The sequence below is a fragment of the Lampris incognitus genome, chromosome 1, assembly GCF_029633865.1.
Source record: "Lampris incognitus isolate fLamInc1 chromosome 1, fLamInc1.hap2, whole genome shotgun sequence".
NCBI lineage: Eukaryota > Metazoa > Chordata > Actinopteri > Lampriformes > Lampridae > Lampris > Lampris incognitus.
The window spans coordinates 129592032-129606025 of NC_079211.1; the positions used below are offsets into that span (position 1 = coordinate 129592032).

The 13994-nt window shown below is 42.4% G+C and overlaps 1 protein-coding gene across 1 annotated transcript in view; it reads left to right on the top strand.

The window, feature by feature from the left end:
* The window catches only part of adgrd1 (adhesion G protein-coupled receptor D1), a 62769-nt gene that overhangs the window by 15572 nt on the left and 33203 nt on the right, over window positions 1–13994 (top strand). The window contains exons 13-14 of the mRNA XM_056289107.1: window positions 7095–7170; window positions 12065–12206. Coding sequence (XP_056145082.1) covers window positions 7095–7170; window positions 12065–12206 — 218 coding nt within the window. The remainder of the gene's footprint in view (window positions 1–7094; window positions 7171–12064; window positions 12207–13994) is intronic.

The window sequence follows — 13994 nt, forward strand, 5'->3', positions numbered from 1 at the left end:
CCAGACACCCTTCTTTTCAGCAGGTCCCCCTCCAACGAGTCCCTCCACAGGTTGCCTTTTGGATACCAAGGATAGAGTACTCAAACACAAGGCTCCTACCTACCAAACCCCCAAGCCGCCCAAAGGTCATGGGAGTCAAGACTGACTCCTAAAGTCCAGGCACCAGCTGTTTCTCCCCACAACATCAGCTGCTGGGAGGTCTTGATTTTGGACTGGGCGTTATCAACACTTTCCAAGGGATACAGTGTCCAGTTCAGGCATCATCCCCCAAAGTTTAACTGGGTCAGAATGACTGTTGTCAAAGACCCTCTGAGGTCTTTTGGTCTCAGGCGGGATCTTTTGATGCTTCTAAGGAAAGGTGTCATCGAATATGTAAAAAGTTCAATTCAATCAAGCGTGTTCCACTGAACTTATTTTCTTGTTCCAAAGAAGGATGGTGGCTTTCACCCGATCCTCAATCTCAGGTAGTTGAACCAGTTAATAAAGGTTCTTCATTTTCAAATGCTTTACACAGTGGATGTTCTCCAGGCTGTGTCAGACAGAGACTGGTTTAAAAGTATCGACTTGAAGGATACTTATTTCCATGTGCCAGTGACACCCCACCACAGGCAGTTTCTTCATTTTGCCTTTGACGGACAGGCGTACCAGTTCCGGATGCTCCCACTCAGGCTATCGCTTGCCCCTCAGATCTTTACCAGATGCATTGTTGCAGAACTTTCTCCTCTGCAGGTCAGGGGCATGCAGATTCTTCCTTACTTGTGTGATTGGTTGATATTAATTTAATTAGATCAGGCGAAGGGAACACTAGAGCCCTGTTTTCCATGGTAAACAATATTCTACAGCCACCGGACATTCTTGCACCTCACATGTATTCAATTGCTCAATGTAAACACCTCCATGACCTTTTTTAATGGCATAATTGAAAATATTCGTCATCAATCGCCCTTGTCGAACAATACCGCATACAGTTCACATCTTATTCACCATTCTATGTTCCCCTCTCTTCTTCACTATCTAGTTTTAAACTCTCTGTTGCTGAAATATCTGGTTTTATTCACAAATCCAAATCATCTACCTGTCAGCTAGACCCCCTTCCTACTCATTTAGTAAAAGCCTGTCTACCTTCTTTATCCTCTTTAATAACTGATATCATACATTCCTCCCTTACCTCTGGGCTTGTTCCCTCATCTCTCAAAACAGCTGCAATAACTCCAATACTCAAGAAACCTGGTGCAGACCCCAAAAATTTGAATAATTTTCGCCCAATCTCAAATTTACCATTTCTTTCAAAAAACACTTGAAAGATCAGTTGCATCTCAGTTACATGCTCACCTGATGCACAACAATCTGTTTGAACAATTCCAGTCTGGTTTTCGCTCCATGCACAGTACGGAGACAGCCTTGGTGAAAATCACTAATGATCTGTTGATGGCAACTGACTCTGGGCTCTTAACCATACTTGTCCTTCTCGACCTGAGTGCAGACTTCAATACCATCTCATATAACATCCTCCTAGAGAGATTAGCTTCCATTGGAATAACTGGCACCCCCCCCCCCCTTTGACTGGTTTAGATCATATCTGTCTGGCCACACTCAGTTTGTCCAACTTAAAAATTTGAAATCACAGTCCTTTCCTGTTACTAACGGTGTTCCTCAGGGCTCTGTATTTGGACCCCTCCTATTTATTATTTAGTTATTACCTCTTGGCCACATTTCCAGGAAATTTGGCATTCAGTTTCACTGCTACGCGGATGACACCCAGGTTTATCTATCCATCAAGCCTACCTCCACTCTTCCACCCACTTCCCTTTCTGGCTGCTTACTAGAAATTAAATCCTGGTTTTCAAAACTTAATAATGATAAAACCGAGGTCCTCATAGTAGGTACTAAATCTACTTTGGCTAAACCTGATAGTTATTCTCTAACTATTGACAATTCTATAGTTCCTCCATCACCTCAGGTTAAGAGTCTGGGTGTCATCTTGGACAGCACATTATTGTTTGAAGCTCACATCAACAATGTTACTCAGTCTGCATACTTCAACCTACACAATATTAATCATCTTTGCCCATCACTTACACTTAACAGCACCGCTATACTCATTCACACCCTGGTTACATCCCGTATTGACTACTGCAATTCTATCCTGTTTGGTCTTCCCCTCAAGTGTCTTCATAAACTTCAGTTGGTCCAGAATTCAGCTGCCCGTATCGTTACCAGAACTCCTCCATAGATCATATCACTCCTGTTCTTCAGCAACACCATTGACTCCTTGTTAAATACCGTATTGACTTCAAGAGCCTGCTTCTCACCTTTAAGGCCCTTAATAACATAGCTCCTTCATATCTTTCTGAACTTCTTCATATCCACATTCCCTCCCGCACTCTCAGATCCTCATCTGCTCTCCAACTCACTACACAATTGGCCCGCTTGACTACTATGGGGTCTAGAGCCTTTAGTCATTCTGCCCCCCACCCCCACCTATGGAACTCTCTCCCACAAGACATTCGCAACACTGAATATCTTTCAACCTTCAAATCCCATCTCAAAACATACTTTTTCAAACTGGCATATTCTGTCTGATCTACACTTCATTGAGTTTTGTGCTGATGATGATTTTATACTTATCTGTTGTATTAACTTTTTATTTTCTACCCTGCTTTGTTTTGATTTTATGCTGTCTGATACAGTGCTGCTTGTTTTTTGGGGTTTTTTTTTCTTAACTGTGTTCTGTAAGGTGTCCTTGAGTGCTCTGAAAGGTGCCCACAAATAAAATGTGTTATTATTATCATTATTATTAAATTTGCTCTTACCCGGGAGCAGGCAATCTGTGACACAACAACTCTTTTGGCCCTGCCCATGTCACCCAGCTGGAGCTCACTGTGAATTTTGCAGAGTTCTTTAGTTCCCAGTCAGCGAGTTGTGTTCATCGGTGTTGCCCTCAATTCAGTGTTAATGAGGGCCTTTACCTCTCCCCAGAGGGTGGATGAAATTCTCAACCTTTTGGAGAGGCACAAGGCTAACATACAGCCTATTGCTCTGGTGCTGGGTAAATTGACAGCAGCAATGGCAGTCATCCCTCTAGGGCTCCTTTCATTGCGCCCTTTGCAGATCTGGATCAACGGCCTGGGCCTTGACCCCAAGAGGTACCAAAGCAGGATGGTGATGGTCTCAAACCAGTGCCTTTGGTCTTTAGAACCCTGGAGAATCAAAGCTTATCTGTGCCACGGTGTTCCCTTGGGCTCACTTCCCTCCCCCTGGGAAATAGTGGTAACAGATTCCTCCCTCTCAGGCTGGGGAGTTATGTGGAACCACAGGGTATTCAGGGGGACCTGGAGTCCTCAGCTGCATGCAATATACTTAGCCCTTTCTGTCTTTCTTGGAGGGGAAACGTGTCCTTGTTCAGTCAGACAACACTTCAACAGTTTATCATGTGAACCATCAGGGGGGCACCAAACTCAGTCAGTCTCTGTGGGAGGCTCAGGGGCTCCTTCAATGGGCCTCACTTTGCCTTGCAAGTCTCGTGGCAATGCATTTACCAGGGGTGCAAAACAAGGCTGCAGACATGCTAACCCACTAGAAGCCCCCTCCAGGCAAGTTGAGACTGAACCCGATGGTGGTTCAGATGATCTAGGAACGGTACAGCAGAGCGGCGGTCGACCTGTTTTCTTCGGAAACATCGACACACTGTTTCTCCCTCTTGGAACCAACCAATCTATCGGGGCAGGATGAACTGGCACACCCCTGGCTAGACTGCCTCCTTTATATCTTTCTCTGTTTTCACTACTCATGCTGACACTTCACAGAATAGACAGATGCAACCACACAGTGCTGCTGTTGATTTCATACTGGCTGGGAAGGGTATGGTTTCCTGTGAGCTTTCATCTTCTCAACAGAGTGCCTTGGCCTCTCCCATCAAGACAGGATCTTCTGTCAAAGTTAGGGAGGCACATTTGGCATCCTCTCCCATCAAGACAGGATCTTCTGTCAAAGTTAGGGAGGCACATTTGGCATCCTCACCCGGATTGCCCTCAGATGCAAGTTCGGACCCTGAGGGGCCAGGCTTGCTACTGAGTTCTTGCGATGCTGTGGCTGTGGTCCAGACCATACTTAATGCTCGAGCATCCTCAGCTAGGGTGCTGTATGCCAACAGGTGGAAACTCTTTTTCAGTTGGTACAAGTATCACGTGTGGACCCAGAACGTTGTTCTGTACCTATATTGCACAAATATTTGCAGATGTTGTTGGATAAGGGGCTCTCGGTCTTTACTATTAAGGGATATGCTGCTGCCATCTCAGCTCAACATGTTTTGGTGGATGACTGAACTGTAGGGTCACATTCTTTGGTGAGCTGTATCCTGAAAGGTGCTCTCCAGTTGCAAGCCCCCACATGTTGTACTGGTGCTTTCATGGGATTTGCCTATCATCCTAGAAACGTTATGTTCCCCCACCATTTGCGTCCCTTGAATGGGTTGATTTCAGATGGCTGTCTGGTAAGACTGCATTTCTCCTTGTTGTTGCATCTGCAAAGTGAGTTGGTGAGCTTCATACCCTGTCCATTGCCAGGGACTCTTTGCTTTGAAATTCTGATGGGTCTGGGGTTATCATATGGCCCAACCCTTCATTGTTTCCTAAGAGGCTTTCAGCTTTTCACATCAATCAGCCTATCAATTTGGCAGTTTTTGCTCCGCAGCCAGGGGCGGAGGAACTGCATCCTAATATCAGTCTACTTTGTTCTTCTCGGGCTCTGAGATAGTACATAGATGTGTCGGCTGGGTTCCGTAAGTCTGATGCACTCTTTGTTTGTTATGGAGGGCACAGGAAAGGTTGCGCCTTGTCTAAACAGATATTCTCAAACGTTGTGCCTTGTCTAAACAGAGATTCTCAAACTGGGTTGTTGATACCGTATGACAAGCATACAGGCTTAAGGGCCTCCAGGTCCCCCCTGTGAAATGTCATTCAACCAGGGATGTCTCCACTTCTTGGGCTATCTTGAAGGGTGTTTCACTGAGTGACATCTGTGCTGCGCCTACTTGGGCTTTTTCCTGTACCTTTGCCCACTTTTACAGAGTTAACACGGCCGCCCCTCACCCTGTGGCAACAGGGGTCTTGTTTGCTCCTTCGGCCTGCACGGTGAGCCGCAGGCACGATTCCTTGTGACCTTGTTGGTATGGGTTATCCAAGTATTACATACCATCTGGTGGTCAGGAAGAATAAAATATAATAAGAGTTATGAATGTAACTATGGTTCTATGAATTCTGGATGAGCACCAGAGTTTATTGTCACTCAGAATCTTGACGAGAAGATTCTGTAGGAGACAACTGCTGGGGGCCAGGCCCCTTTATTGGGTTGCTTGTGTCACCCGTGGCACACGTGTGACTTTGTTGATATTATGTCTCGACCTCCTGCACATGCACACGATGCATATCCAGGTATTACATACCATCTCTGTCGGTCATACAGAATTCATAGAATCTTAGTTATATTCGTCTTGATGCATGCTCAGTAATACAGGTAAGGAAATCACAGAAAGTCCAATCCTCTGTGAATAGTACACCTGGCCATTGTAAGTCTAGTTAATGGTCACAGAAATTTGCATATGAAACTGATCGTTACTGTTTATAAGGGTGGGAATACCTGCAGTCAGTTGAAACTGAAGAAGTCACTTAGATGAGTGATGAAACATTTCTCCCATTAAATGTTGTGTCCAGATGAACTGATTCAACTTCTTGTGACCTAGTTACATTCATAACTCTCTTCCTGTTTGTGCCCAATGAGGTAGAAAAACCAGAAAAAAAGGAAAAAAATTTCAGAAAAAAACCCCCTCTCAGATTGAGATTTCTTAGTTAAAAGGAGCACATAGAGTTGCAGCTTCTATAGATGTGAGTACTGCACATTAGTCTTGTGCTGGTTTTGCCAAGAGAAAATCACCCAACTGTGAAGCCATTGTTATCAGCCAGTAATTTATTGTATCAAGATGTAAGTATTTTATCATTACATGATGTAAGGGGGCAGAGGCATCACGAGAGCTCTTGTGTGGCTTAATGGCATTTTATGCCAGCATTCATTGTACTGTTCATTATGAAGAGAGAGAGAGCACTTTCCCTCCCTGTAAAACTGCAATTAATTAGAGTAGCCTTTAACTCACATAATGAATTTATTTATTTACTTTTCAGCCCTCATGATGTGGCTGGAGTAAGTAATTCCCATAGGTATTAAAACTGTTAGACTTTGTGCTCAGGTCAGATCTCATCGGCTCCACTTGGCCATTAAATCCCTTCTGTTGCCACACTAACATTGGTATAAACAGTTTTAATAATTCATTAAAAGATAATTATCAGAAATGGAATATAGACGTTATTGTTGGCACATAAGAGCCAAGGCCAAGTTAACTCATGGTTCTGAATACACAGCTGTCTGTATTAAAGGCTCCACTGGGAGGTTTTGTGTCCTAACTAAGTACAAAGAAACTGTTGTATATTGTGAGTTGTTGTTTTTTTTCTTAGGATAAGATACTTCCCTGTGCTTGCTCTCTTCTGTAGGAAAGTTATTCAATTCAGCTGCCCCCAAAGTTATCTCTTGTGGTGCAGGAGGGGGGCATTATGTTGAAAGGATTGTTTGGGGGTATTCAGAACCCTTACACTTTGCAGCACATAGTCAGTACATTTGTTAGTGATTAACCAAAGTTTGTCACGGACAGTGGACTGAGTTTGAGGGCTTTAAAAAAAAAGGGGAAAAAAAGTACAACCATCAAGGATTTCCACAAGTAATGTTGTTTATCTTCCAGTCTTAAGGAGGGACCAAGTTGGATGATGGGTCAGATTAGGGAAGGAGGCCAGGCCTCCTGCTCTACTGGTTAAGTCATGGGGCTTTCATAATAATTCCCAACATCCACGTGATGTTGGCCCCCTCCCTTTCACTCTAGTGTGAGCATACAACTTTTCAATTAGCCTGCCTGTGCCAACCTGATGCAGCGAGGCGGCGTTAATTGACTTCCCTTCCCTGTGAGCATTTTAGCAGCGCTGCGCCACATTCTCGACCCTCTGCACTCACCTTTGACTATTTCTCTCTGTCCTGCTCTCTGTTTCCCTCAGCTCAAACCACAATCGTTGGCCTCTTCTATCATAACATGCACAGCTACTACAAAGAGATCAGCCCAGTCAAAACCAGGTAAGAGGAAGGGGATAATGGGACGACAGCCAGTATGAGCTGATCAGACTAATAAAAAAAAACACATCCCGAAGTCATCTTTATGTTCCCAATTTTTCATAAATACATATATTTTTGCAAAGCATCAATTGAGAAACACAACTGTTTCTAAAACTATAATGTTTTAGTTTAGTTTTGTGTTGGTATGCAACTAGTTAGGAAAATGTGCACTAAAAAAAAATTTTTTTAGGGAAACACCAGTATCTTTTTTTTTATCCTAGACTCTATTTTTCTACTGTTTGGATTCAAAGTGAGTGATGTGAAGCAGAATCTTTTAAATAGATTCAGTATTGAGCAAGCTCACGTCAGACGACTCCTGCACACCAAGCTGAAATGTAATCCTTTGGGACAATAGCACTCACCAAATAATGTCAACAGGCTCAGCTTGTTTTGAGAAGTGTCTGAAAAAAAAACCTTCATTGTGAAAAGACAATCCCAGTACAGTCAGTGAGTCAGTGAGTCAGTCAATTGCATTTTCTTTTTTGCACTTCTCTCTGACTCTCTTACGCTTCTGTTGTCTTCCTGCAACAACTCACTCCTGTTGAGTTTACGGAGCTAGACTTCTGCTCCAGGTTAGAAATGGATTGATATCTATAGCTATATATAAAACTTTGTTAAAAGAAACACTCAACAGTGGGAAAAGTGTTCAACAAATAAGGAGCAAAATAGTCCATATATATATATATATATATATATATATATATATATATATATATATATATATATATATATATATATACGTATATATACGTATATATACATATATATACGTATATGTGTATATATACATATATGTATATATACACGTATACGTATATATATACGTATATATACGTATATATACGTGTATACACACACACACACACACACATATATATATATATATATATATATATATATATATAAAATCCAGTGAGACAAGTAAATTCTTTACGAGACAGTACAAGCCTGTTTCATGCCATAAGCAATCATCAACTGTCAATAAAGCTACATGGGAAAGAACATACCATTTACTCCCTCATCATGCACATCACGTGCACAACATCCAATGGGGAAGGGAGAGGTGCGACATTCAAAAATTCAAAAACGTGTGATTGCTAACAGTCCAGTAAGGGGGTGGGGGGTGTTGGTATTTGTCTATTGGCATGATTTATTTATAATTACAAAGTAGGTGCTTATATCTATGTCTGCAACTGCTGGCCAATTCATTCCTGTTATTAAATGTGGACATTTCTGGTTTGCAAATGATAAAATATTTTTCAGTTAGACATAGATTGCACATTTTACTGCTTTGTTCTTTGAGAGGATTTTCCAGATGGTTGAATAATTAATGTTTCTGTCCGCCAATGACCAAATATAACGGCTTAAAGATGTTACATTCTTTAAACAGTTGTTTCTAAAGCTACGCATGTGTGCATTAAACCTCTTTTTGAATGTTCCCTCTGTTAGACCGACGTATGTCTCTGTTTTGCTGTTGTCATTTCTAGTCACCGTTGCTTGGTAGATACCTCTTTTCACCTGGCATTTTCTTTCGAGGGGGCATGAGTCGTTCACACGGCAGTTGCAGTTGGGGAGCCCAATTGTGATGAAGGTGTCATTGATTTGTTCATAATTCTTGTGTTGTGGGACGATATTATTTGTTGAATGTTAGGCATGCAGCTGTAACTAATTTTGATGGTGTTCCTATTGAATATCTTCCTCAGTTGATGGTCCGGGGTAAGGCACTTATCCAAAAGTTCAAAAAACTGCTTACCAATGTTTGTGGCCATAGTATCACTGTAGGGGGGGTTGTACCAGGTGATGTTTCCTCTTCTGCTATGTTTGTTGGTTTCTGGCAGTCAGTATTTAACGGTGGGTTGTACTTGATCTTAAAATTGTAGCCGCTCTTTTGTAATGCATCTTGGTATGGGGGTGTAGCTTCATTGAAGATGGACTCATTAGATGATAATTTTGAGAGACTTCTATACTTTTTGGGATGTTCTTCAAGATGGAGGGTGGGTGATTGCTTTCTCTATGGACATACTACAGCGTGTTGTTGGGCTTTATGTACGGCTTGGCTTGTATGTTCTGTTCCTAAGGTCCATTGAGATGTCCAGAAAGTCCATTTGGTTTTTTGTTTGCTTCAGTTGTGATTTTTAGCCCATTGTTTGAAAATATTTTTCATATTAGTGTCTTAATTTGCTCGACCTCTCTTGGTGTTTTGCTACAAACTGCTAGCCCATCATCCCTATAGAGTCCGACATTGATGTCTTGGTCTTGTAGTTGAGATAACAAATATATTCCAATTAGTTCACAAGTTTCTGCCCTGTCGAAGCTGCCCATGGTTACATCAAATTTGCTATTACCTTTTTTTATGCCATGGGTTTCACTGTGTGTTTAGCAGCTAAATCAATGGCTTGGTTAGTAACTCTTTGCTTATGGAGGGGTAGAACTCGCAGATATCAAAACATATAAATTTGCAGTTCTTCTTGTCATCTTTGTTCCTAAACCATTCTAATACTTGGTCCATGTTTTTCCATTGGTTTACAGGGACTTTTTTCAAGATTTGATCGTTCATGTTTTCGATGATTTTTTCTATAAGCACCTATTGTGTAATTATAAATAAATCATGCCAATAGACAAATACCAACCCCCACCCCCCACTTGGCCATTAGCCATCACATGTTTTTTAATTTTTTGAATGTAGGCACCTCTCCCTTCCCCGTTGGACATTGTGCACCTGATGTGCATGACGAGGCAGTAAATGGTATGTCCTTTCCCGTGTAGCTTTATTGACAGCTGATGATTGCTTATGGCATGAAACAAGCTTGTACTGTCTCATAAAGAATTTACTTGACTCACTGGATTATTTTTCTCCTTATTTGTTGAGCACTTTCCCTACCGTTGAGTGTTTCTTTTAATAAAGTTGTGTATACACACACACACACACACATATATATATATATATATATATATATATGTGTGTGTGTGTGTGTGTGTGTGTGTGTGTGTGTATGTGTGTATGTATGTGTGTATATATATATATATATGGGCAGCACGGTGGCGCACTGGTTAGCGCAGTCACCTCACAGCAAGAAGGTCAATCAATCAAGTTGCATTTTATACAGCGCTTTTCTAGCTGCAACAGCCACTCAAAGCACTTTACATTTCAGGTCAAATCTGAATTTCAGACACCTGTTATAGTAGAACATAAGCCGTTTTCTATTCCCTGGGCGCTGCACAGCAGCTGCCCACTGCTCCTAGCTACACAGGTCCTTGGTTCGAGCCCCGGGGTAGTCCAACCTTGGTGGGTCATCCCGGGTCTTCCTCTGTGTGGAGGTTACATGTTCTCTCCGTGTCTGCATGGGTTTCCTATGGGGGCTCCGGTTTCCTCCCACAGTCCAAAGACATGTAGGTCAGGTGAATTGGCTGTACTAAATTGTCCCTAAGTATGAATGTGTGTGTGTGTGTGTGTGTGTGTGTGTGTGTGTGTGTGTGTGTGTGTGTGTGTGTGTGTGTGTGTGTGTGTGTGTGTGTGTGTGTGTGTGTGTGTGTGTGGGCCCTGTGATGGCCTGGTGGCCTGTCCAGGGTGTCTCCCCCCCTGCCGCCCAATGACTGCAGGAATAGGCTCCGGCATCCCCGCAACCCTGAGAGCAGGTTAAGCGGTTCAGATAATGGCTGGATATGTATATGTATATGTGTGTGTATATGTGTGTGTGTGTGTATGTATGTATATATATATATATATATATATATATATATATATATATATATATAAGGCTCTTTAGACTGCTCTCTTAACATTCTAAGCCGGTTAGTGCCAAAAAAAAAGCGTGCTATTATCCCAAAGGATTACATTGAAGCTTGATGTGCAGTAGTACGCTGAAATGCGTTTGCTCAATATCAAATCAATTTAAAAGACTCTGCTACCCATCACTCAGTTTGACTCCTAATGCTATAGAAATAGGGGTTAGATTAAAAAATATCGGCGTTTCCCCTTTAACTGCAAGTCAAAAAGCATTTCTCAAATGATCTTTGATGTTCAGGAACTAAGTTCACTCCGCATCAGCCAGAAGCACTTCCTGTGTTGGAGGATCAGGTCCCCTGGTGCAGAGGCGCCCTTGTTTCCTGAGTCGCACAAAGGCCGATGCTGGGGGCCAGGCTCTTATCTGTGCCCCTGCCCGTCTATCTGTGCCCCTGCCCGTCTCATCTCACCACTCAGCCTGCACTGACTGATACACCCTGCTATTAGCTCCAAAAAAATCCATTTGGCCCCTGCAGTTGCTCTGCCATTACCGGGCTAAAGCTGCAATGTTTATTTTTACATGGCCTAGGTAAACAGTCAGTAATAGACCTGTTTTTCCTCCTCGTACATGGTATAAGTCAGAAGAAAAGCCATTAGGCGGTCCTAAAACTGAGACGTTAAGTCACATAGTTTGTATTTGAGGAGGAGCTTCATGATTGACATCTTCTTCTCTTTTTTTTATTTTAAGAACGTCCATGTTCATTTCCTCAATAGATGAGAATGTGTCTTCATATCATAATAGTACTTTTTGCCATTCTTGTGCCACATATCTGTTGACCTTAACGAAAATTACACAACAAAGCATTTGTAACTGAGAAAGATTTCACGCTACTGTTCTTGAGCACTGTATGGTACTTATAGTAGCAGATTCATCTCTATCTCCCTGTTTGTATTTGTCCCCATGTCTCAACTGATCTCAGTCTCCCTGTGTTCTTCGTTTCTCTGTGTCTACCACCCCGCTCTCTCCCTCCGCCGCTTTATCTCTGTTTCTGTGTCCATTTCTATCTCTGTCCCTTTTTTTTTTTTTTTTTTGCTCTTGGTTTTTCCACTATATCTGTCTTCCTCTCTCAGGATTAACAAGGCAGCTAACTTTAGGGATCATAAAATCCAGGTGGCCAGTTGCCTCATCTCTCTGAAGGTGGAGCCCTCACCGGCCCTGTCAGTAAACCTGTCTGGTGCACCGCTCATTAAGATTGTCCTCACTCATGTCCTGGTAAGAGTCTAACACTAAACACTGCCCGTCTACAAAGCAAAGCAGTCTTTCTCAGCGGAGTTGTGTCTATATCAGCGAGTCATTAATATCAGGAAGCCGCTGTGCTAATGTTTTCCAAATCACAAAAAAAGTTGTCGGTGTGGGGCATTTACCTTATCATCTCGGTTTGATTGCGGTTGGACATGCTCACATGAAATCCATCAGCTCTATTTTTGGTCTCCTGTTATGCAAGACAGCGAGTGTCTATCACAGATGGAGGCTCATACAGATGAGCTCTCACCAACACAAATAAGGAAGCCTATTTTGGTTTTCATTAGCCCTTTTAAATTTTCCCTCACAAAGCATGTGCGTTTCCAGAAAACCAAGTGATTATGGAGATTTGAGCGAATGCTTGGGGCCCTTTGAAAGGAACAATAACTTGCCATTATGAACAACATGCTTTTTCTCCTCTATGTTGTGGCAGGGCATTTAAGGATGTTTTGCCAGTTTTCCATGGGAAATATATCTAAAGCTCATAATGAAAGTTAACTTATAAAATGTGTGTTGCTTGCCTCCTTCTTAAAGTCAGAAATACAACACAGGCATAGATGGGTTTTTTTTCATCGTTTTAACCTTGATAGGAGTGTGAATTGCAAGTCAGTTCTACCAAAATTAACTGTGTTGATATCATGCTAATGTGTCATATGATATCCATTTTAAAATCACTCAGCCTAGACAATTCATTTAATCTCTAAGAAAGTAAAAGTCCTTGTTTCTGTTGTAGGGCATCACCATACGTTTTTGTTTTATTATGTCCTCACTCTGAAGAGCACAAATGAAAACCATGCAGCTTCAGGAAACCATGGCAATAATGCTTTGTTTGCCTTCATTCTCCCCGGTGAAATAAATGTTTATGCTACAATTATCTGGCCTGGTTCCTGTGACAGTGATTACTGTGTTTGCTTTAGCAGACACCATGGGAGAAGGCTGTGTTATGCCGGAGTGCTGGAGATGCTCACCAGTACTGTTGCATGTTGACTCAAGGTGTTTCTGTTTTAGTTGGACTGCCTTTACTTGTGAACTAAGGATAAATCAGTGTTTTTACACACACACACACACACACACACACACACACACACACACACACACACACACACACACACACACACACACACACACCAGTGTTGTAGTCGGGTTACTAAACCTCGAGTCCGAGTCGAGTCTTGAGTCCCCACTGTTCGAGTCTGAGTCCCAAAAGAAGAGTCTGAGTCGAGTCCGAGTCAAGTCCCCATTACCTGAGTCTGAGTCATCAAGGTTGAGTCTGAGTCAAATTTCAAGATGGGCTCCAGTGCTCCACTCTTGCACTGTAAAAAAGCTGACACACAAATTAAAAAAGGTCTACATTTAACAAAAATGACACAGCTGTCACCATTTCAGAGGGAGTTTACTTACTTTGTGACACAATAGCCAAACAAATGCACTCACAAGCATGTGCACACACACCAGTGTTGTAGTCGAGTCACTAAACCTTGAGTCCGAGTCGAGTCTCGAGTCACCGGTGTTCGAGTCCGAGTCCAAGTCTGAGTCATCAGTGCTCAAGTCCAAGTTGAGTCACGAGTCCTGAAAATCAGGACTCGAGTGGGACTCAAGTCCGAGTCCTGGACTCGAGTACTACAACACTGCCACACACACACACACACACACACACACACACACACACACACACACACACACACACACACACACACACACACACACACACACACACACACACACACACACAGTGTACCCCATTACAAATAAGGTTAG